This window comes from Astatotilapia calliptera, unplaced genomic scaffold (genome assembly GCF_900246225.1).
Source record: "Astatotilapia calliptera unplaced genomic scaffold, fAstCal1.2 U_scaffold_33, whole genome shotgun sequence".
NCBI classification, from domain to species: domain Eukaryota; kingdom Metazoa; phylum Chordata; class Actinopteri; order Cichliformes; family Cichlidae; genus Astatotilapia; species Astatotilapia calliptera.
The window spans coordinates 115,186-140,891 of NW_020535771.1; the positions used below are offsets into that span (position 1 = coordinate 115,186).

Sequence of the window (25,706 nt, forward strand, 5' to 3'; positions counted from 1 at the left end):
GGCACATGCCAGCACCGGAGGGATACCAGCTTTGCTTTCAAAGCCTTAAAGCTCCCCTCACACTGAGGTGTCCAGGCATCACTTAAAGCCTGTCCCAAGCCTATCTTTGACTTTGTGCCAGCCAATTTACCCACTACTTGATGTAAGAGAGACGCCAACATGGGGAATCCCTCCATAAAGCGTTGGTACTAACTAGTGAAGCCCAGGAATGACCTCAGCTCTGACACAAAACAAGGACGTCACCACTTGGCTACTGCATCAACCTTGGCCGGATCGATGGAAACCCCTTCACGGGAGATGACATGGGCCAGATAGCAGACCTTCTGCTGGAAGAAAGCACACTTTTCCAGCTTGGCCTTGAGTCCCTCTTGCTGCAGCCATGCAAGTACCACGTCAAACCTTTGTAAATACCGAGAGACTGATGAGGAGAACACAATGGCACTGCTGATCCCCCAACATCCTCTTCATCAGGCGCTGGAATGTACCAGGAGCGTTGCACAGCCCAAATGATATATGATTCCACTCGAACAAGCTGAACGGTGTACAGAAAGCGGTCTTAGGCTTATCCTGCTCAGAAACTGGCATCTGGTTGGACCCGCTGGCCAAATCGACGGTAGAAAACCAGAATTTCCTCGATGCGAGTTAGGGGGAAAGCATAATTCCTCGTTTTGCTATTCAGCAGCGATAGTCAATACACAGACGCAGGCTTCCATCCTTCTTGCGGACCAGAACAATGGGAGAGGCATAAGGACTGTTGCTCTCCCTAATTACCTGGGCCTCCAAAAATTGGTTGATATGGGTCCTGACAGCCCCATTATCAGAAGGAGGAATTCGCCTGTACCTCTGCCGGACGGGTATGTCATCAAGCAGAGGCATGTCATGCGAGATCATCTGGATCAAACATGGAGAGGCCAGCAGCCCAGCCGGCAACCTGGACTTAGGAGGCTCTAAAAGCACAGCCTGACCTGACAATTGCTGAGAACATGTGGTTGCCACCAGCTGCATGATGCCACCAGGTATCCGCATGCCACACAGGCCTCGTGCCTTGATGGTACCGACCATGTCCTCTGGGGCTTGGGATGCAGACTGGTGATACTGATGTAGGGCCTCCAGAACTGGTCTCGCTGCCTGTGACACATAAGGCGAATTAAACAAGGAGCCACCAAAAGCCCCAAACAGCTTTTGATAACAGCAATGGATTACATTCATTCCTAAGATACCAGGGACAGAGAGCTTGGTATCAGGAGGGTCCTTAACTATGAGGATCCCACAAGAGGGCCTTTCCTTGCCACACAGAAGTACACTGAGCTCTAAAAAACCAATATATATGTCACGGTCTGGCTGGCAGACCGTGGGGATGTGGGGAAAGGAGGACCCAAAACGCAGACTCTGCGATGCGAACAGTGCTCTTTATTTACAGTGGAAAGCTGTAAACACAATAACTCCCAGTTGCTCCCTCGAACCCCGTGTGCGTGCTTCTCCCAAGTGCTGGTGTCCCGTGCTCTCTGCCCCTGTGCCTTCACACTCCCCGTGCGTCTTGCAGTCCTGTGTTCCGCTGTCCTCCTGAGGAAAAACACAGACACAGCCGTTATGGCACCAACTCCAGCAGGCATACACTGACCAGCACTATAAACACTGACATGGAGTCTAACTCAACGATCCTGCGCCGGAGGAAGCTCCATCGCTCTGTTAAGTAGTTCCCCCGACGATCCTGATCAGAAGCAGGTGTGTGGGAAGCTAGGCGTGACCAGCAGCTGGCAGGGCCACACCCATCAGGCCTGCAGGTGGCTGTCCTTCATCCTCCAGCCACATACACACACACACACACACACGGAACACAAGAGCACAGTGCAGCAAACATACATCCAATACACTAATAACAATAAAGGTCCACACTGTTCACGAACCCCGAGTCCCCCGGAACCGGGTCCGTGACAATATATATACGACTGGAGACGTTCCTGTCCCCACGGGGCAAAATGCGCCAAAAAGAAACCCTCGGTGATGGTGGAAACCATGGAACCAGTATCCACCAGACAGGGGACAGATACCCCACCAATCACAACATCAATCTTTGGACAAGATTGATAGGTTTGTAGCTTGAACCTATCCGCTGGAACGTTGAAGACAATATAATTACACAGCAAAGCAAGACACAAGTAGGCAAAGTTCTTCATGTTCCTCGTGCACGGGAGAGAATCGGACAGGCGCCGTTCCTTCGCTTGACCCCAGTTGCTCTCATCCGTTCTCCCGTACCACTGTTCTTTTATTGAGGTTACATGAATATGCATAGGTTCATTAACATATGACGTCTACATGCACACAAAGAGTACCTTGCCTGTGTGTGTGTGTGTGTGTGTGTGTGTGTGTGTGTTCCAGATGTGACCCTGTGACCCCAAAGCTGGTGCTAAGAGTCCAGCGGTCCCCCTAACAAAGGGCTCTTATACTTAACCAGACACAGAGTAGGTGTCCTCCTACACCATGGGTCTCAAACTCGCGGCCCGCGGGCCAATTGCGGCCCGCAGGACGATAGTTTTTGGCCCCACCTTAATATGAAAATGTAATGTTAGTTTGATAATGTATGACACTTTACAGTGTTGTGGCCGTGTGTGTGGTCAAGATGTGACCCTGTGAAGACTCCCCAAAGCTGGTGCCAGGAGTCTAGCGGGTCCCTCTGAACAAAAGGCTCTTATACTTAAAGAAATATACGTGTGTTTGCTATACCATATATCAATAAGGAGAAGATAGGATCTCTCCCATGTTCCCTGGCTGTGGGTGTGCATTCTAGTATGGAATACACACCAAGGCTTTGTAGTCTGTTAAAGATCACACAGACTACCACTACACAACTGATTATACACCTCTAAGCATACATGGTTAAATATTTCTAAGCATAAATGACAATCAACAATACAAAATCTAACAAAGATGGTATTAACCTGCCAATCCTATTGTTTGGAGAGCCAGTGAACTCCCCACCTGAACTGTGGCTCTGCAGCTCACAAGGTTCTAGCAGGGATAATCACCTGCCGCACAAGCACAAGCTGATTTAACTGCTCTTCCTCGAGCTCCTGTAGCCCCTTGTTTGAGCTCCCTGCGGAGGGTTCTGTCAACAACATCTTCCACACCTGGTCCCGGAGAAGCACTTCTGCACCGCGCATGCCATCAGGTGTGCTTTGTTTAACTGGTTCCATCAGAGCCATTAGTGCTAATGAGAACTCCTACAAAGTCTCTCCCTCCTGCTGTCTCCTTGGAAAAAAAAGCCTGCTGCAGGGTGACATGTGACTGCGCATTACCATACAGTTCCTTCAAAATAGTCAACACCCGAGCAGGGTCCATTTGCTCTGAATTAGAGCGAAACTTGATCTCCTCTCTTGCTTCTCCCCCTAGATCAGGGATCTCAAACTTGTGGCAGAGTGTTACAGGTGGATGGTGGGGTGGGTGCAGTTTTCTCTGTGGTGAGGTTGGGTGGACTGTCCCGGGCTCTGTGGGGCCGGGGGGCGCTGCTGCGCTGGGCCCCGGTCTGGATGGGCCTGGGCTCCCTTTTCCCTGGCGGGTCGCGGAGTGTGGGAGTGCCTACTGGGGTCAGCGGGGGAGCTGGCCCCAGGGAGGGGTCACTGCCCCTCCCTTCCTTCCCTCCCCATCTCCAGCTGCCTCCCTCCTCCCGCTCCACCACAACCACCCACACATGCAGGGCCTTGGAGTAGGGGTATGTCACCAGGATGCAGAGGAGGCTACCCCCCCCCCCCCCCCCCGTCCCCTTCTGGCTGCCTCTGCCTCAATTTTATCCCACAACTTATCAAATCAAATCAAATCAAATCACTTTTATTGTCACATCACATGTGCAGGCACACTGGCACAGCACATGCGAGTGAAATTCTTGTGTGCGAGCCCCACAAGCAACAGAGATGTGCAAACACAACAACACAAACGAGCAAATACAAGAATGGCTAATCTGAAACTAATAAATATATGTACAATATATAATAGTGTATGCATTTCTGGATGTGTATACTAAATATTATCCTACGTGTGTGTGTGTGTGTGTGTGTGTGTGTGTGTGTATACACATTTTTACAAATTAAATAGTAAAAAAATAATAATAATAATAAATAAAATATATAAAAATATACAGAGTTGAATATGTGCAAAACAAGTGGCATTTATATACAGTGTGGAGTGCATAGTGTTGAAGTTCGAGTAGTGAAGCTGAGGTGTCTATGAAGTGTTCAGCAGTCTGATGGCCTGGTGGAAGAAGCTGTCTCTCAGTCTGCTGGTACGGGACCGGATGCTGCAGATCCTCCTTCCTGATGGAAGCAGTCTGAACAGTTTATGGCTGGGGTGACTGGAGTCCTTGATGATCCTCCCCGCTTTCCTCAGGCACCGCTTCCTGTAGATGTCTTGGAGGGAGGGAAGCTCACCTCCAATTATCCGTTCAGAGCACCGCACTACTCGCTGGAGAGCTTTGCAGTTGTAGGCGGTGCTGTTGCCATACCAGGTGGTGATGCATCCAGTGAGGATGCTCTCAATGGCACAGTGATAGAAGGTCCTGAGGATGCGGGGGCTCATGCCGAATCTTTTCAGTCTCCTGAGAAAGAAGAGGCGCTGCTGCGCCTTCTTCACTGTTTTGTTTATGTGTACTGACCACGTAAGATCCTCGGCCAGATGTACTCCAAGGAAACGGAAGCTGCTCACTCTCTCCACAGCAGCGCCGTTGATGGTGATGGGGGTGTGTACTTCTCTGCACCTCCGGAAGTCCACTATCAACTCCTTTGTCTTTGCGACGTTGAGTGTGAGATGGTTGTCTTGACACCAGTGGGTCAGGGCGCTGACCTCCTCCCTGTAAGCCGTCTCATCACCGTTGGTGATAAGACCCACCACTGTAGTGTCGTCCGCAAACTTCACAATGATGTTGGAGTTGTTAGTGGCTGTGCAGTCGTAGGTGTAGAGTGAGTACAGGAGAGGGCTCAGTACACACCCCTGTGGAGCACCAGTGTTCAGTGTGATGGGGGATGAGGTGATGCTGCCCAGTCTGACCACCTGGCGTCTGTCAGACAGGAAGCTAAGGATCCAGCTGCAGAGGGAGCTGCTCAGTCCTAGATCCTGCAGTTTCCTGTCCAGCTTCAAGGGAACGATGGTATTGAATGCTGAGCTGTAATCTACAAACAGCATTCTCACATACGTGTCTCTCTTCTCCAGGTGTGACAGGGCAGTATGTAGTGTCAGGGCTATGGCATCATCAGTGGACCTGTTGTGGCGGTATGCGAACTGTAGAGGGTCCAGTGAGTCGGGTAGTGCAGAGAAGATGAAGTCTCTGACCAGCTTCTCGAAGCATTTGCTCACGATGGGGGTCAGGGCTACAGGTCGCCAGTCGTTCAATGAGGAGATGGTGGAGGATTTGGGTACAGGGACGATGGTGGCCATTTTGAAGCAGGCTGGGACTACAGACAGAGAGAGGGAAAGGTTGAAGATGTGTGTGAACACTCCAGCCAGCTGAGCCGCGCATGACTTGAGGACGCGGCCGGGAATCCCGTCCGGACCAGTAGCTTTGCACGCGTTCACCTTCCTGAAGCACCTCCGCACATCCTCCTCAGACACAGTGTGCGCACTGACGTCATCCGCGGTGCGCACACTGTCCGGTCTCATGGTGTTCGCTGTGTCGAATCTAGCGTAGAATACGTTTAGATCCTCACACAGAGAGGCCGTGGTCTGCGGTGTGCTGGTTTTCCCTCTAAAGTCTGCAATCGTGTTTAGTCCCTGCCACATACTCCGAGGGTTGTCAAACTGTTGCTCCACCCTGTCCCTGTACTCACGTTTGGCTGCTTTGATCGTCTTCCGGAGTTGGTAATGTGCGTGTTTAGACATTTAGACATTCACATCACTCACACCCTCATTACACATACATATAGGATCTTGGGGGTGGGCACAATACACGGAGTCCAAGTTACCATCAGGGTGTACACCTCACCCCTGGCATCATTGCCCACCTCTCAATTTTAAATACATGTAGACATTGAGGGCTAACAGGAGGGACTATGCGCTTACCTGCTGCTCTCTGGCAGGTAGCTCCATGCCCTCCTGGGTTTTAATTACACCTTAGAACACATATGCATCAACACTACTATGAGCGGGTGGAGGGAGGTTTGGAGTCTTCTCTCACCCCCGTTCTCTGCGGCCTGCTGAAGCGGGGGGGCTAGGAGGAGTTGGCCGTCCGGCTGCGGTCTGGGATGTGGGGCCTCCCTGCTGCTGCGGAGTCGGGGCGGTCTGCCTCTCCCCACCGCAGGGAAAAGGGTAACACCACCTGGGTCTGGGTGCAGTTCCCCCCTCCAGGGGCAGGGGTACCTAGACCCGGTTTGTAGAGTACGCTTGGGGAGTGTGATCGCGTATACAGCGTCTCTTTATATTTGTCTCCACGTCGGTTGAGTGTGAAGTGCACATGAGAGCATGAGGGTGGGAATGGATGTTTGTGTCTGTGTGTGCCTGTATGTTTGTATCTATATGTCAGGTTGGGTATCAGACGCCACCTCTCTGGGGACATCTCGGGCCTTCTAAGGTTTGGAGGCCTATCTCCACCTACCACCACTTCCCCTGCCGGTGGCGGACTCCCTCAGGTGTCGGTGCGTTGGTGGTTCTTTGTATCTGGGGGTGGGCGTCCGGGTACACACCGGCTCACTCCTTGGCGGCCGCTTATTGGGGCTCGCTCGGGCCATTTCGGAGGTGGGGTGCCCCCGGCCTCTCGGCCTGGGGCTCGGTCACTCAGGCACAGCTGGCTGCCGGCGGAGCCCACGGGCGCATCACTGCAACTCCCCCTGGCTTCTGCTCCGCGGCTGCTGAATGAGCCCTCATCTGGGACTCTCCTTAGCTCTTACTGGGACAGTGGCGCAGCTGCCCCTCTGTGGGTCTTCCTTGGGCTCTTGTGTTCTGGGGGCCTCTGGATGTCTGGAGTTTTGATCTCCTCCATACCCGCTTGATACCATAAAGGACAGGGCTGTGGCTCCCCACACTCCCTAACAGATCATTACATGGAGAAACCTTTGGAATGCAAGCATGCTGATCCACACAGGTATGCACACAGGTGTACACATGGGTATTCACAGACGCGGACTAAAGCCTTCTTGGCTGCTGCCTCAAAGCACACTGTGCGCTGTCTATCTTGCGTGCTGAACAATATCGTCTATTATTTAGTAACTATTGATATCTATGACTAGCTAGTTTATTGTGATGGTGCTTTTTTTTTTCTATTATTATGTTGCTCTTTGTTGTTTGCTGTCTCCTCTGTTTGTTTGTTTTTTTTCTCCATACAGGTGACCCAGGAGTTCTTTTTTTTTTTGTTGTTGTTGTTTGGTTTTTTTTCTCTCTTCCCCCCTTCTCACCGTCTCTTCTCCCCTTTGGTTTTCTTTCTTTCTCTCCCCCTCTTTCTTTCATTCTTTCCCCCTGTCCTATTAAAAAAAAAAAAAAAATGACAAAGGATGAACTGAAGCTCCGCCATCACGTGATGTCACATGCTGCTGTTTCTGATGTCACTTAAAAAAAAAAAAAAAAAAAGTGTTACAGGCATGGCCCTTTAAGACTGTAGCCTCATGGGCGGTGTAGTCCGTGCTGCAGGGAGACTGTGTGAGACTGCCCCTCCCGCTGTGTGTGCTTGTGAGCTTGAGGGAGGGAGAAAAGTCGAAATGTACAAGGTGCTACCGAGCAGAAACGGGAGATGGAAGCATGTGAATATAATAATGACGACTGCAACCAAAAAGAGTGCTCGACGAGCCCAGTTGTAAGTAAGCTGTAAAGACTCGACTGTACACTGTGTACGTGTTTTCCTCCGAAACAATATAGTTCTGCTGGAGCAGCCTTTCAACGCCTCTCTCTCTGTCTCTCGCTAGCAAAGTTAAGCTAGTTCCCGGCTACAAGCCCGACACGGAACCCATAAGTATTAGCCACAGGTCTCCTTACCACGGTTCAGACAAGAGAGTGCAAACGTGTTTAGGGATTGGCTGTGTTAGTTCAGTGGGAGATTTATTTGGAAAAAAAAACATTTTTCACTTGCATTCAAAAACTAATGTGTACTCTTATGCTTGCATTTTTATTTTGTTAAATACAAACAAAATTGTAGCAAAAGTGCTGCCACGTGTCTGGCGAGAAAGGGCGTACCAGAAAGAGCTGTTTATTTTGTACTGTACTGTACTGCTGAGTGACTGTCTTCTGCTCGTCAAATATATTTCATTGCAATGTTGACCCTGTGCTAACTTGCATATGACAAATAAAACTGAAACTGAAAGGCTTCAGATAGTTAACAGTGAGAAAAAAAATTGCGTTCATGTTTGCAGTTTTGTCTTGTTACACAATATTTGGAATTGAATAAAACAAACAAAACACTACATTTTAGGGAATATCAGTGGGTGTTTTCTTGTTTCTCTTCTTCTAGTAACGGACAGATGCTGGGCACGCATGCATGCTTGAACCCTCTTCAACCCATTTGGCTATATTGATGCATGTCTTTCCATTAAACATGGGGCATTTACGGTCCCTAGGCACCACCACCAACCGCTCTAGAACAGTGGCCTGAATACGAACACCTGGCAAACACCCAGCAGTTACCGAGGAGGTTGAAGCCGCTCCACCAGAAACCAGACCAGTGCTGCCATCCCGAAGCATCCGCTCATTATCTGCTCTTAACTGTGCCACCAAGTCCGTAAGTTGCTGCAGTTCCTCTTGCGCTAGAGCAACCAAAAGCAAGGGAAAATTAGGGTCGCAAAATGCTAAAATCATGTTAATATTCCTCCTAAACCTAAATGCTGCTGTCTTGTCTACAATCAATCACTTTAAAAAGGTCTTCAAAACAGGTGAACTATGCTCTCTGCCAAAATAAAACAATTAATTTACAAGACCAACCCTCAATCTCAAATGTGCATCCTGTCGACCAACGCCAAGTATGTGAGCAAGTGGTCAGCTGGGTTATTAAATTAATAAAATGACAGCGCCACCTAGGGGAATTCCACCCCCAGGAAATATAAAATCTTTTGAGAATAAAATTAAATAATAAAAAAAGACATTTGCACAGGTTCAGGGATGCACATCGAGGCAGGCTGGCTCAAATATTATTATATATTATTAATATTATAATATTTTTTTTAATATAAAACATTAAACAATGAAACAGCACTGAATGTAGTGTCGTCTGTAATGGTGTCCTGAATAATAATAAAATGCATATGAGGTGTTTAGTTTGTATGAAACATGAAAACTATCACAAAGGGTCCTGGTGAAGATTCTGCTGGAATTTGGTGAAAGACATTAGATTTGCTTTGATGTCAAACTTTTAGAAGCTGTTTTTGTTTTTCATGCAGCTCTAATTTGATAAAACGCTGCATCAAAAATAAACAGGAAACCATGTCACATGTGTTCCTGTCCACACAGCAGAATGAGTCTATTGCTGACAGTGATGTACAAACAGAGTGAGCATTTCTGAGGCCCAAAATAAACTGAGTAGTTCACTGAATGAACAATGGACTGTGAGCTCAGTTCCTTCATCATTAGTATGGATTATATATGTATATGTATTATATTAGTATCATATACAGTGGCTTGCAAAATATTCGATCCCTTTGAACCTTTCCACATTTTGTCACATTACAACCACAAACATGAATCAATTTGATTGGAATTCCACGTGAAAGACCAATACAAAGTGGTGAACACGTGAGAAGTGGAAGGAAAATCATACATGATTCCAAACATTTTTTACAACTAAATAGTTGAAAAGTGGGGTGTGCGTAATTCTTCTTCTTCTTATTATTATTATTATTATTATTTAGAGAGCTGTGATGTGAGCGTGCCTGGCTCTGAGGCACTTGGGTCAGCCTCTGTTGTTTAGAAGTGTTACAGACTGTGAATGACACAGACCTGTCAGTTTCCATGTTTGTCTGTAACACAGCTCAGGGGCTCCATGCTGAACGCATCCATCCAGTGTTATTGATCCAGGACTGATACCAGCATTGGGATCAATACTACAACACACAATCACATGTGTCCACGTGATGCAGTTTGAAGAGCAATCAGATGTCTCTGTATGAGGAGGCGGGGTCACAGGAGGTTCACAGAAACTCTGCAGCAGCATCATCAGCTCACATGGAAACTTTGATGATTCACTTCTGTGGTGTTTTTACAGAAACACGTCACAAAATTAGCTCCACCTGTTTTGTGAGCTTTGAGTTTCTTGTCTTCATCCTGGATTCTTGTGTTGCTGTTTTTACACACAGCAGATATTTCCTGGTTGCTTCCTTGATGACCACATGAAGCTTTCTGAAGCTTGGATTGAAAACGCTTCATTACTCAAAGCTTTCCAACACAGGCCTCTGTGCTGCCATCTGGTGGACAAACATGTGAAGTGCAGCGTGAAGCTACAAATGAAACTGCTTCAGCTACGTTTATATATAACATACTATAACCTGTATAATGTGGAGATCAGGGAAATTATTTTGTTGCTACTGTTAATAATCATCATCATTACCATTGCATTAATAATATAATCTACAGCATTGATATTGCATTCAGATGTTTAAACATTTTGGTACCCAATTAGCCTTTACTACAGGTGCAGTTATAACCACTTTAAACTGTTGAGTTGAATCTATGATCTTAGATGCTTTTGAATGCTTGTTATAATCTTAAGTGTGTATGGGCTGATTCTGTTGATTCTGAGGACACTCTGAGATCCACGTCCTTATAAACCTCTGAATCAGGTCCTGAAGCAGTGACGTCCTGAGTGAAGACCTCACTGATCACATGACTCTGGTCACCTGGACTCAGTGTTTCTGAAGCAGTGTGCTGGGTTTTTAAAAATACGTGGCTGCTGCCTGATGTTGGGCCCACAGAGGAAGACGACTCACTCGCTCTTCTTCACTTCCTCCTTAAACATGTGGAAGGAGAGCAAAGTGCTGCCAGACTCTTATTTCTGACAGGAACAGAAGAAACCACAGCAAACTGGTCCAGTTCTTCATCTTCATCACAATCTGTTTATTTCTGATGGTGTCTTCAGTCTGAGGGTTGAAGTTTCCATGTCTGTGTGATGTGTGGTGTGAAGGCTGCTGGTTAAACTGGGACTCACTGTTTAAAGCACTGAGTGCTCATAGAGAGATGCTCCATGAGTCCCAGTACAGACTACAAACATGGTGGAAACTTAGCTTTGATATCCACACACTCTGCACGTCTGTGAGTAACTGTGATGAAGATGTGCAGAGATCTGTGTCCAAACAGGAGAAAGACTGTAAAGACTCTGTGCTTCTAACAGCCTCTGTTAACATATGTGAGGCTGTTTGTTGTTGTTGCCATGGAGCTTTACACTGTTTGGGTCAGCAGGTCATGTGATCAGGTTTGTTCTGCTGGACGATGGTTCAGTGTCAGGGTTTGTTTGCATTCATCAATAAATATCTAAATAAATCAAAGACTCCATGTTTGTTCTTTCATCATGTGACCTCTGCTCATCCATCTCTGTGAGTATCAGGATACATTTAGTTCATAATACACAGAAAAATCATAGTTATTACCTGTAATAAATGTGAAAGATTCCTGCAGTGATAACCAGGCAGGACTGAAACACATCCAAGCTGTCACCACGGTAACAGCACCGCCCATCCACAGGTGAGGGGAGGAGCAAAAAGAGGGACTTTCACCATACATACATACACCACAGTTGACAGGTAACCCTATTGGAGTCGCCAATAGTGACCAGAGATGGCACAATACCACTTTTTTATGTCCGATACCGATAAATTTGGATATCGGCCGATACCGACATGAATCCGATATAGTGTTTTTTAATCAATAAAACAGTTTTTTTTAATATGTTGCTGCATTTTGTAAAAGTTCATACTCAAGTTTAAATAAACAACAACACTAAAGCTATTCTGTTAGACCTGTATGCAAAAAAAAAAAAAATACACTGCACCCCAAATATTTCATAGTTCAGCAACACTGATCAATCTAATAAACGTAAACCTGCTCCATCCTCCCTATTCTGGTATTTTAAAGAGTACTTAGCAGAAATATTAAGCAACCTAACTAATAGGGTTGCAAACTCCCAGCAAAAAAAAAAAATAAGGAACCATCCCTCATGCTCCCCCTCATGATGCTGAATCGACGTAATCAACTTTAATTTGATGCAGTGTGAAAAAATGCACAGAAATAAAATTATTTTTCAAGAATAAACAACATCGCTCTTCAACAGAACTGCACAGATGGTATCTTCCCAAAGGAAAAAGTACTATAGCTTACTAGGGTATATTAGACTTAATAGTTACTATATACAGTAATGGATTTCTATACATTTTACATCAGATGAAAACTTTGGGTGTAAGAATCAGATAATTATTTATTAAAAGCTCGACATTTTAAATGAGAATAAGAAAGAAAAGTCTGTCTTTGTGCCCCCTTTTCCCTGTTCATGCCCTATCGGCCCCCCTGGCTAAACTTTGCTAGATCCGCCCCTGCACAGTTACCAGCCGTCAGCTACGTAGAAAAAGATCCTGGTGTAGAAAGTAATATTAAATAAATTGTAACAACAGCTTATCAAGCTTAAACGTGCTGCTGTTGTTCAGCTGCTGGTTTCCTCTTTCTGGTGCAAAGTGGGCCAAAAACAAAGAAGAGAGACAATCAGGCTCTACCTGAACCACTTCAATATTTTATGAAGTCACTGAGTCGACCATTTCTACAGTTTGTTTCCTTCATTGCAGTTAGAGTGCGGCTGGTAAGGATGAAAACACACACAGAGCGTAAATTGTCTTTGTTAGTAACAAACGTCAGCAAAGAAAAGACAAAACACACAAACACTCTCATGATATTCATGAATCATTAGAAAGCATCCAAACATTCTGCTCGTGGACTTTTACAGTCTTATTTGCACTCGCTCATCTTCATAATCATCCTGATCAATACATGACAGGGGAGGCTTTGAGGTAGGCGGGGCTCTCTGCTGATGTCAGCATGAAAGGCAGGACCAGCGTCTGCCACATGTTGGTGAAACATCACAGTACACTGGCGTGGTTTCCTTTCCAGATGTTGGACGTTTGACACTTCAACGTTGAGGCCAACAAGAAGACACAGTTTTGGGTCGGGTTGCTGCAGGGTTTCTAACTGAGCAAAAGCAGAAGCACACAGACCAACAGGGATCAGATGCTGAGTGTTAGAGGAACATCTGTGCTGATCACTGAATGCTGCTGTGGTCTCTTGTTGAAGTTGGCTGGTGGGACAGTCTAATAGTGATATCCTGCCCATCGGAGGAACACTTTTAAAAACACATGCAATACTTTGTTTGTATTACAGTCACAGTTTATGTTATTTTTGTCCTTTAAAAGTGTTGCTGTACTATAAAGTCCTATAATTTGAGGCTAAAATGGCTCAGAGAGTCTCTCTCTCAGAGGATCTCCTTTGAAAGTGGAGACGGCTTTATCCGCTGATCCACGTCACTTTACCTGGATGTTTTCTTTGAAGCTGGATGAAGACTCCTCTCCCTCACTCCTGCTGCAGCTGTGTGGTCCAGTTGGCCTCTGAGGTCACAGTCAACATCTGTAGCAGAAGAGGGGAAATAAAAGTCCAGGTTACCAAAACTGGGAGCTTTTCCAAAATAGAGCGTAACTGGACTTTTTCAGCCTTACAGGCAGATAGTCGTCTGAAGCTGCAGCTTTTTCTTTTTAGCTTTTTCCAATCTCTGCTCTCGGCTTTCTTTGAGAACATGTCTGCTTTCTTGGCATGGGTCTGTCTGCTGTTGGTGAAGAGACTAAATCCACATACTCGCTACTAAGATCTCCTCAAGTAGTCTCAACCAGATTACAGTTTAAGAGTAAATGTCTCCTGAGAGTTTCACCTTGGGGAGATGCTGTCTTGCTAACATGCAATCATGAGCATTAATCTATGAGGTGAAAAAGTCATTTTAAAAGCTCCAGCCACAAGTTTTATTTCATCTGTGTTTTGGTCAGAGTCCCATCAGACCTCCAGAATGGTGTCAGAGTGTTTTCTATCCACGTGATGAGCACAGGCCTCAGGTCCAGACCTCCACGGGCACCATAGCCTCTTTGGAGCTAATAGGTGCAAGAAGGTTTTGTTGGGATAGGAACTGAAGAGGAAACTGATGAGGAAGGCAAGGATCTCCTTCAGCTCCTCCGAGCCAGGACCTCTTTGTGTAGGCCAGCATTGGCCAGGTAGCCCTCCAGCATCGCTGGATGGCCGACAGTGGAAAACCTAGAGGAGGAGGAGAGAAACAGCAGCTTGGAGCATGTCTTTATACTGTTTAGTTTTTAGAGCCACAGACTTTCTTTTAATGTCATTGTTCAGGATCTATGACTGATTATGTATTTATTGTATTCCTCCATGACTGTGTGACAGCAAGTGGAAAAAACCAGCTTCACCTTTGTTGATATGCTTGTAATTTTAATATTGATTAAATGGCCATGAAATAATAGAAAGCTCATATATGAAAATGTATTTTAAGAAGTAAAATGTTAATCTGAGTACAAAGGAGTACACTCACCTTCTGGTAGATGGAGGTGTAGCGAGCGCTGGTGAACATCCAGGCCTCCTCGTAGAACTGATCACTGATTGGATCCAAAACATCGATGGAGGATCTGTGTAAGCGCTGAGGATCGTCCTGATGGACAGAACAGAAGGAGAGTGAGACAAGTGAAGATATACTAAACAACACTGTGACATGAACTGAGCCACACACAGTTTGATTCACAGGTGATTGACACATTATTGGACCACGAGCAATCTTTTCTGGTTTGACGCCATCTTTGTAGCCAGAAACCAGCTCTCTCCTCGGCTTCCTCCACTACACGCTTCCCCCACGCCAGTCTCCTCCGTCACTATAAAGGGGAGAGTCATGAGCTCCATCACCCTCACCTGTGCCGTCCAACGTCCCGCCACCAGCCTCCACTGCAGCAGGCCAGAGACCACACCCCTGCCACAATAAGTAAAAGTATATCCTTGCTGTACCCTTAATGCTAAATGTGCTAAATTAACCGCTGCCTTTGCCCCTTTGGGATTATTCTTATGTCACTGGGATGTTGACCTTTGACCTTCACATTAGAGAGATGGGCAGATATAATTAGTGTATGAATTTTAAAGTAACAGGTAATAAAGAGAGTGTAGCAAATGTAGTCAGGTTTATTACTCTGTATCACACATGAGTGCCCGAGGGAGGCGGGGCTGACTGGGGAGACACAGGAAACAGAGAGACAGGGCTGACTCGACATGAAACGATGAAACGTGGGACACGGGAACAGAAACTAAACACAGGCTGAAATGAACACTGAGGGAGGGAGAACTAAGATTACTGAGAGCCTGATAAATAAGAAGAACAAAAACCAAGAAAAACAAGAGTCAAAGAAAACCAAAAACACAAAGCATTGGGCCAGGACCCACTGCTGTGACATTTATATGTGATAAAAACATTAAAAACTGCTCACATGTTGAAATCTTTCTACGTATACTTTAGGTTCAGCTCTCCAGCCTGGCATTTGGTTAAGCATGATTCAAACATTTGATTTTGTTTAACTGGTTTTAATTATAGTTACTTTTTGTGAACATTTGTTGCAGCATTTAAAAATACATCATTTATTTTCAAACTTTTATTTGATTTAGAGCATCATATTTGACCAACGTAAATGTTTTAATTTCATATAAAATAACTGAAACAGTGAACTAAATATCTGAAATCTTTCCTTCCTTAAAAGTTATAATCCTACTTAAGTTATAGTGCAAACGCTTAAGCAACAAATATACTTGATGCTAATTAATTAATATTTCCCTTTGATGTTGCAACTATGCGGTCACTTCTGTCTTTAAACAAAATAATATTTTCCAGTTACAGAAATCATAAAGTCCAAACTAAAGTGCTACTGTTGCTATATGCATTTTATATAAATCATGGATGATGGTCCTGACATGAAGGAAGAGAAAGTTACAGGTTGCATCCTTTGACTTTGTCTCCGTGCCTTTGGGCGATTTTCAGAAGGACAGATGTTTCTGTTCAATTCTTAAATCAATTTTTTCAAACACAAACACTATTTTAAAGCTTCTAGAGAGTAAAATATTAATGATAATTATAATAACAATAATAAAAACAAAAGCTCTCAGATCCATCAAACCAAGCAGCAGAAAGAACAATAACTGAAGAGAAAACTTTAACCTTGTAGACTTCATTATGTTCCAGCTGCTCTACAGACGCTGTGACCTCGAACTTAAGCAGGTCGTAACGTATGTGCAGCTCAATAACTTCATAATCAGACCCTGTGGTATTTAGGCAGCAGAACAACTAAGAATAACAACTACAAATAATGTTTTTAGGCTTCTGTTGTACTGCAAGGTTCTGTACAGGAGAACCAAACCAAGAGCAAATATTACGTCTCATTTACACCTGAGCACGAAGAGCCATCAACATTTAGCAAATTGAATCATCTTTGTTTAGATGCAAGAAGAATCATATAGAAATGAAAAAGTAGAAATAGAAATCCAGAGCAAAGATATCCTCTAATTCAGCGTAGCACATGTGCAGCTGCTGCGATTCACGTAAGCATTCGGCTCGTTGCTGTTGCAGATTTTTCTCTCGCTGTTCTGGCTCACAGCGCTGCAAACACAAAAATAAATATCCCCAAAGCTGTGAAAGGGAGCTAATTAGTAAGAGTATTGTTACTCTCCGCAGGAGTCGTCCAGCAGTAGAAATCAGTCCAATAACAAGGTGTGTAACATCTAGCAGGGTGACAGAAAAACCCAGGGTAACTTCTAAGGACCTCAACGTCTCTCTCACATTGTGTTTTTTAAACATGCTTCCATTTGTCACTTCAGTCTTTACTCTGAAATACAGGAAGAGAAATCATGGCTGAAACAATTTCTCATGAAACCAGGGGTGTGGTCCAACAGTCAGTTTGGTGAGGAAGGTTCCTAACTGAGAGAGGTGACCCAGAAGTATCTGTGTAGCAGCCACAATGAATCCAGATCATGAGCTTTATTAACTGATCAAAGTCTCTTCTTTCATCTTCTGTATCATTCAGTTTGCATTGGTAATGCCCATTATTGTAATGCTTTTTTAAGACGAGCAAAACTTTATTTCACTTTGGGTTAGCTGGGATAAGTGATGGATGGAGGGAATTTTACTTCAGCCACAGAAATCCTAAACAGGAAGGAGGAGCAGAGTTACAGTGGATCACTATCCAGCAGGGAAACAAGGTTTATTTCAATTTCTTGGCCATGAGTGAGATTTACAGAGTGGGCAAATTAGGGAGACGACACCATCAGATCCCGAGCCCTCCATGTGTTAATCAAGAGACGGCTGCTGTGCTACATCCATAAATAATGAATAAATTAGGAGCTAAAGCTTAAAGGACAGTTTATTTGTACCATCTTCACGTGAACACATTCAAGAACATCACAGATGAAGAAACATTAAAAACTTCCACACTACATAAAGCAAGAAAAATAGTTTTTCTTTCAGGTGGTTTCAGAAAAACAGAAACATCAAACATCTCCAAGACTCTCTTTGAAAGAACTAAAAACCTTTGTTCTCATGGTCCAATCATGAGTGAACTCCCCGATGAAGCATTGTGTGCTAAAACATGTCAGAGTTTTAAAGGTTAAACATGAGTTTCCAAAACGTTTTGCTGGAGAACAATGAACTATTTGACTGAGTTTCAATCATTTACAGACGAGCAAAACCAGGACAGAGAAAAAAGGACAAAACTGACTCAGTAAAATACAGAAAAGAAGATCCCATGTAGATCTGTATTATGTAGAAGTTCAGCCCAGCAACCAGTTCAGTTCAACACAAGTTTAAATGATTCTATCTGAACTCTGTGGAGCCTGATCTCAAGCTTTTTGAGTCCGACACAGAAACCAGAGGATCTTTCTGTGTCTTCAGATTCACTGTGATCCAGTGATGGGAGTGATTTCAGCCCTGAGTGATCGCGCTGATGTTTGCACAGAGCAGACAATGAGGTGAATGTTTGGGCACATTGGTAACAGTGAAACAGTTTATTAGTAACGTGGGATCGTTTGTGTGCAGAGTATGAACTGAGATTCCTGAAGCTCTTGTCACACTGGTCACAGCTGTAGTTTCCTTCCATGTGTGCACGTTCATGCCTGTTACAAGTACTTGAATGTGAGAAGCTTCTCTCACAGTGTCTGCACTTGTGTGGTTTCTCTCCTGTGTGGACTCGTTTGTGTGATTCAAGCTTCCATGCAGTGGTGAAGGATGACCCACACTGATCACAGAGGTGCTTTTTAACCCCACTGTGAATCAGTTCATGTTGTTTTAACTCACTTGGTGTGGTGAAGCTTCTCCCACATTCTTTGCAGTATTTCCGTTTGTCTCCAGAGTGTCTACGTTGATGTCTTTTTAGGGTCTTTTGCCGACTGAAAGTTTTTCCACAGAGGTCACAATGAAAGTCTTTCCCACCACCACAGTGATGACAGGGTTGAGAACTGGATCCATCTGTGTCGCTCTGCTTCTAAACAAAGACACAAAGACAGTGTAAGTCAGTCCTTCAACATTTGTATCCTGAACGTCGCCTGAAATAAAGAGCATCTCTGCAGACGTCCAACTACATTTGACTGTTTCAGTTAACACACTCAGTTTACTGGGCTGCAATAACTACAATACTACCACCATAATACTACAGTAATACTAAAATCATAACTGAAAGGAAAATCTGAATAATCACTCAGAGCTGCTTTTCCATGCAGTAGAATTGCTAACATGCTAACACAGTTTAATGAGCAGAGTTGTTCCAAACAGTCAGGCTAAAATGACAAGATAACAATATAAATACATACCTCACAGTAGCTGCACTTGTAGAGTCTCTTTCTGGTGTGGATCTGTTGGTGTCGTCTCAGGTCATGTGGAGCTTTAAAAGTCTTCTCACACAGGTCACATTGATAAGGTCTCTCCTCAGTGTGGGTAAACATGTGTTGTTGTAAGTGTGCGTCTGTTGTAAAGTATTTGCCACACTGTTCACAGCAGTACACATCATGTCTGGTGTGAATGCGTAGGTGTTTATTTCGGCTCCCTCTCTGGCTGAAAGTTTTTCCACAGATGTCACAGCTGTATGCCTTAATTCCAGAGTGGGTAACTAGATGCTTCTGTAAGCTGCTACTGTGAGTAAAAGCTCTGCCACACTGATCACAGCTGTACGCTTTAACTCCACTGTGGATGAGTTGGTGTGTTTTTAGGTGACCCTTCAAGGAAAAAGACTTTCCACACAAGTCACAGCTGAACGGTCTCTCTCCAGTGTGGATGACCTGATGCTGTTTTAGTTTAGCCCTCACAGTAAAACCCTTCCCACACTCGTCACAGCTGTATGCCTTAATTCCAGAGTGGGTAACTAGATGCTTCTGTAAGTGGCTACTTTGAGTAAAAGCTCTGCCACACTGATCACAGCTGTACGCTTTAACTCCACTGTGGATGAGTTGGTGTTGTTTTAGGTAACCCTTCAAGGAAAAAGACTTTCCACACAAGTCACAGCTGAACGGTCTCTCTCCAGTGTGGATGACCTGATGCTGTTTTAGTGAAGCCTTCAGAGTAAACTGATTCCCACACTCGTCACAGCTGTATGCCTTAATTCCAGAGTGGGTAACTAGATGCCTCTGTAAGGTGCTACTGTGAGTAAAAGCTCTGCCACACTGATCACAGCTGTACGCTTTAACTCCACTGTGGATGAGTTGGTGTGTTTTTAGGTAACCCTTCCAGGAAAAAGACTTTCCACACAAGTCACAGCTGAACGGTCTCTCTCCAGTGTGGATGACCTGATGCTGTTTTAGTTTAGCCCTCACAGTAAAACCCTTCCCACACTCGTCACAGGTGTGTTTTTTCTCTCCCTTTCTTCTGTGAGGTTTGTCGGCCTCCTGAGAGCGCTGACTTCTGGCTCCATGTTGGTCCTGCAGTGACAGAGATACAAACAGAGGCAGTGAGTGAAATGCAGTCGTGGAACAAACTCAACCTTCAAACTCCATTAACACTAGTTTTAAACCTGAAGGTGGAGCGTGGCACCAAACACCTTAAAGGTCTCTTATCCCCACCTGCTGGTAGTTCTAACACATTACATCCAACCTGCTGTTAAAGATAATTCATGACTCTTCAAACACTAAAATCATGCCCATCCCTCCTGATTGTACACACACACACACACACACACACACACACACACACACACACACTATTTTATAATTTAGATCATTTTGTTGTTTCCTATTACATATTTCTATAATTTGTATAGATTTATACATAATTATTCAGTGATAATAAATCCTATGTTTGTTTATTCTAAAGGAACCCCGTTAGCTTCCACAACAGATGTTGCTCGTCTTCCGTCAAATACTCACATAAAACATTACACAATAAAGTGGATTCAAGATATCCACATAATTTCACTCTTACATCCACAGTGAGGTTTCACAATTGTTCAAATATAAGCAATCAATAATAATAATAATAATAATAATATTTCTCTGTCAGCCTTCTCGGTTACGAATCGTCTTCTGCTCCTCTGTCATGCGGCGTCCCACAGGGCTCAATTTTAGGGCCACTGCTCTTTTCACTGTATCTATTGCCTCTGGGTTCTATCCTTAGAAGGCATGGGATCTCATTTCATTGTTATGCCGATGACTGCCAACTTTATTTGCCACTAAAACACAAGGATGGCATCTCCATAAAACCTCCCTTGACATGTCTAGATGACATTCAAGCTTGGTTGGCTCTAAACTTTTTAAATTTTAATGAAAAGAAAACAGAGCTGTTGGTGTTTGGACCCAGTGGTCCCTGTGAGTCCTCCCCTGTTGTTTTAGGATCCCTGGAAGTCTATTTTAAATCTGTTGTTACTGACCTTGGTTTTAAGTTGGACAGTGATTTTAAATTGGACAACCAAATCAGAGCAGTGGTGAAGTCCAGTTTTTATCATTTAAGGCGACTGGCAAGAGTAAAATCTTTTCTTTCGAGGCAGCACCTTGAAACAGTGATCCATGCTTTTATTTCTTCCCGCCTGGACGACTGTAACTCACTTTATGTGGGGGTCAGTCAGTCGTTGCTCTCACGTCTGCAGCTGGTTCAAAATGCAGCTGCACGACTCCTAACAGGAACTCAAAAAAGAGAGCATATAACCCCCGTGCTAGCCTCTCTGCACTGGCTGCCTGTGTCTTTTAGAGTTCATTTTAAAATTCTTATGTTTGTTTTTAAATGCCTTCACAGTCTTGCCCCGCCTTACCTCTCTGAGCTTCTTCATCTCCACACACCCTGTCGGTCTCTCAGGTCAGCTGACCAGCTGCTCCTGGAGGTACCGAGATCCAGGAGGAAGCTCAGAGGGGGCGGGGCCTTCTCTATTGTGGCTCCAAAGTTATGGAATCATTTGCCCATGCACGTTAGAGAGGCCCCTTCACTGTCCACTTTTAAATCACGTCTTAAAACCCACTTTTATTCCTTGGCTTTTAACCTCAGTGAGACTTAGTTTCTTTTTTAATTGAAGTAGTTATTTAATTAATGATTTCACTCTTTTATTTGTGTTTTATTTATATCTCATGTAATTTTATTTTACAGTTCCAATGTACAGCACTTTGTGTCAGCTGTGGTTGTTTTAAAGTGCTTTATAAATAAAGTTGATGATGTTGATGATGAATATCAATAACATTGAGGCCCATTACACAAATTTCAAAAACAAATCATGTCTTACAATATTTACAACAACTAAAAGCTCTGTAAATCGGCTTTTAAGTGTTCATTGAAGTTTTGAATAATTCTCTAATTTTTTAAGGCAACTTATTCCACTTAAAAGTTGCTCTAAATGTAACAGTTTTACAAAACGTTACTTTTAACTCGAGCATTTACTAAGTTGCAGTTTGTTGAAAACTGTGTAATATGATGATGTATTTCATCTGGATACTGCAGCTGAGCAGAATAAATGTGGTGTGTTTAACAGAATTGCTTTCTTTAGAACTACAAGTAAGCCATAGAATATTTTAGCCTGTACAGGAAGCCAAGAAAGGTTATTATGCATTTGATCAATATTAGTATAGTATGAACATCTTCACACTAATCTGGACGCCTTATTCTGGACTAACTGAAGTCTGTTAAGATCTGTCTTATTAGCTGCTGACCAAATGATTGAACAATACTCCAGATGAGACATTACTAGTGCATTAATGACATCTTTCATAATGAAGAAGTGATACACAAAGAGCATTTCATAGCCATAGCTATGCCTTGTCGGCAGAGTTATGTGACATTAGTGATGTTTGTACTTTCAGCGTTAACTTGGTTTTAAAGCCTTTAAAATATACGCCGTTCAATAGTCGACCTTAATCTGACAGAGAATGTGATGATTTTGTGGATAATTAAAGTCAGTCATATATCCACAAACACAACAAGCTGAAAGTCAGTGATGCTGCTCAGTTTGCAGTCCTGAACATCACGGCACAAGCAGGATTCACTGCACTGTTAATGTGAGCTGTGTTATATTGCTGCCTCTGTTCGGTGGTGTCGAGCCAAACGCACTTTAACGTGTGTTTGAACGAGCTGACGGTTCACTCGTTAAGCTGAAAGAAAGATGCTTTAATCACAGCAGTCACACATGTGTCCACTGCACCATCTGGAACTCTTCTTGTTTACACTCGTAATAACACAAACACTAAATCCTGCTTCTCTGGTGCTGTTGTGTAGCAGTGTGTACACCTGAGACTGTCACCTGTCTGTCTGTCCTGCACTCTCTCTCTGTTTCTTTCTCTCTGATTGTGGAATAAAAGTATGAACATGTGTTTATAAGTTACACTTGTGTTTGAATCCTGCAGCTTATCACACATTTGATTTCCATGTGTGACGACTGCAAGTGTCCAGAGTGAGGACAGACTGAGGGAGCCACTGCTGCACATCATCTGTGAGGCTTTGCAGCCCTGATGATCCACCAGGACAAACTCAGCAGTGTGTGAGGAAGAGGAGGAGGAAGAGCCAGCAGCAGCTGACAGATGGAGAGAATAGACAGACTGTTCCCCGTTTGTGAAGGACTGCTAGGAAAGTTTAACATAACTGTCTGTGCTGAATCAGTCTTATTAGGTAATGTTCAAATAATGTGATCATCCCAGTGTTTCCAGTGTGGGAGAAAGTACTCAGGGCCTTCAAGTTACACACTATGAAAGGCAGCAACAAGTTTAATGTTCAGAAACCTAAAGTCAGTATCAGCAGCAGGATGGAGCTAAAAATAAATGTTGGTTTCAGTTCTATGAAGCTTTGAGTATTTTGGATCAGTAGCTGCTGTGTTTGTTGCATCATATTGCTGTAACTGTTTATATGCTTTATATATTCTGAGCTAAGTTGATCTATAGTGTTACATCATATTCTATAAGGATGTTATGTGTTTGTAGACTTTCTGCCCAGTTTGACCCATTTAGCAGAAGTCAGCCTGTTTAAGGCTCTGATATCTATTCTGTGTGACTTAAAGCAGTTATGACATGGTCTGATTTTCTCACCCAATAAAGGAATATTTCATATATCAGTCTACTCTTCATTCTATCAGACACAGTTATCACAGCTCCTACATTTGCTTTTTACACATATATGTAAGCATTGAGCCACATTTAGTACCAACATATTAAATGAACAATATTTGTCTCTTATATATGATACATCTGTATACACACTGTCACAGATACTTGTCTGTGAGTGAAGTGATTAATATAATAACTATAATATTGGCCATGTTATATTTACATTACCACAGTGAGATGACTTTAGTCTCATGAACAACATCAGCTAATTGTTATTTACAGCTAATCTTAAACGACTGTTCAGCACAGAAATGAAGCCCAACAATCATGTTTCACAGTCCTGTGGTCTCAGCCTCAGATACTCATCAAATCACACAGAGCTCATGTAGAAACAAATGAACTAAATCTGTTCTCCTTCATTTCTGTCAAACAAAGCTGTATGAAACGTTTCCAGCTGTTAGTATCATGGTTGCTAGGCAACCTGGGCAGCGCGACGGAGGCTAGACGTCCCATTTCACGAGCCTACGAGCCTCGCACTTCGGCCTTAGCGGTCTTTGAGTACGCGGCCCTTGAGGACTTTAAAGCTGCAGAACCTGAATCGGGATACAGCCATGATGATCTCCAGCCTCGTGCTCGCCAATATTCTCACCTGAGTTAAGAAGACGATCACTGAAATGGTCTCAGCAGGTCCTTTGATGACAGCAATGAAATGCAGTGGTAAGGCTTTTTGGGGATTAAGTTCGTTTTCATGGCAAAGAAGGACGATGCAGTTCATCTGATCACTCCTCATAACATTCTGGAGTGCAGGCAAAATGCTATTATAAAAACTTAAGCAGCAACTTCTCCAGGTTCCAATATTTATGCAATTCTCAAACCTTTTGGCCACGACTGTATAACCTCTTCTGAAGTTTAGTGGATATTATACATGGTTATGCTCAGGATGTGTCGGCCAGTTTCCACTGGAAACGCCTTTTGGTTAAACTGTCAGCGAGGAATTTGCATTTGCACTGTTACATTTTTATATAACTTTAATGCACATAAACAACAGCTGCTTGTTTCAGTGAAAATACATTGATGGGTTTTTAATAAAGTTGTGCAGCTGTAAAGTATTTTGTCTGGTGTCAATTCTATCGTCAGCTACATCGTTATGGCAAATGTTCAAATGTATATGGTGATAAATATCTTTGGTCATATGGTCCTGCTCTGTCTGTCATCTTCTGTGTTGAGCTCATTGTTTCCTCTGTAGTGGCTGAGCTGAGTCCAAGTAGCTGAAAATGTTCCTCTGCTGCTCCGTCAGACTCTCCTCCTCCTGCTGATCAGCTGGGACACAAAACAGATCTTTGTTAGGCTCCACACTGCACTGAAGAGTCAAAGTGTCTCATATGTTCATCTGACAAGTAAAAGAACACATTTTTGTTTCCCGAGGTGGGCAACTTGTTGGAAACAAACACAAAAGCTTTGAGCACTGATACCTGCCATTGCTGGCATTGAAAGATGCAACGCCAGCAATGTGGATTGTCAAGACTCAAACCAATCATCAAGCAAAGACAACAGGGATCATTTGTTTCTGTTTATTTAGCATTCACAGCATTTGTAGTTGCCTTCTGTGCAGGGGAAGTCCACGCACACTGTGTGGTACCGCCATCCGCAGAAGGTGCATTCAACCTCTGTAAGAGAAACGAGATTGTCTGAGACTGAAATGATAATCACTAAAGAAGTGGTGATTTGTAAAACTTCACATTTTGATCCGGGACGTACTCTGCATGAAAACAAGCGCTCACTCTTCCTGCTCAACAAATGACAAGGGCGGAGCCTTATACCACGTGATACAGAAGCTGTGCCGTGTGATGCTAAAATTAGCAGGGAAACAACAACGGAGAGCACGTCAGGGATGACGATTAAGTGACAGGAGAAAAGGACTGTGCAAAACGAGGGATTTAGGAAAAGGAAGAGAGAGAGCAAGCAAGAGAGAGAAATAAAAGAGCAGGAGAGAGAGATGGAAGAGCAAGAGAGAGAGATGGAAGAGCAAGAGAGAGAGATGGAAGAGCAGGAGAGAGAGATGGAAGAGCAAGAGAGAGAGAGATGGAAGAGCAAGAGAGAGAGATGGAAGAGCAGGGGAGAGAGATAGAAAAGCAAGAGAGAGAGATGGAAGAGCAAGAGAGAGAGATGGAAGAGCAAGAGAGAGAGATGGAAGAGCG

General features: G+C 44.0%; 1 protein-coding gene and 1 pseudogene across 4 annotated transcripts; one reads left to right on the forward strand and one right to left on the reverse strand.

Annotated features, from left to right (window-relative positions):
• Window positions 1-25,706, forward strand: part of LOC113018028 (NACHT, LRR and PYD domains-containing protein 12-like) — a 99,097-nt pseudogene that overhangs the window by 40,933 nt on the left and 32,458 nt on the right.
• On the reverse strand, window positions 12,655-15,388 carry LOC113018031 (phospholipase D1-like). 4 transcript variants are annotated; one of them, XM_026161108.1, is made up of 4 exons: window positions 14,519-15,388; window positions 13,981-14,229; window positions 13,464-13,557; window positions 12,655-13,121 (listed from the first exon to the last, which is right to left on the reverse strand). In XM_026161108.1, the coding sequence occupies exons 1-3, from the start codon at window positions 14,738-14,740 to the stop codon at window positions 13,504-13,506; spliced, it is 525 nt and encodes a 174-aa protein (XP_026016893.1). In that variant the 5' UTR covers window positions 14,741-15,388; the 3' UTR covers window positions 12,655-13,121; window positions 13,464-13,503. The 4 variants fall into 4 exon arrangements, 2 of the variants coding, with proteins under 2 accessions (XP_026016893.1, XP_026016891.1); XM_026161106.1 differs by having other exon boundaries at window positions 12,655-13,125; XR_003271662.1 differs by lacking the exon at window positions 13,981-14,229 and having other exon boundaries at window positions 12,655-13,125; window positions 14,519-14,757.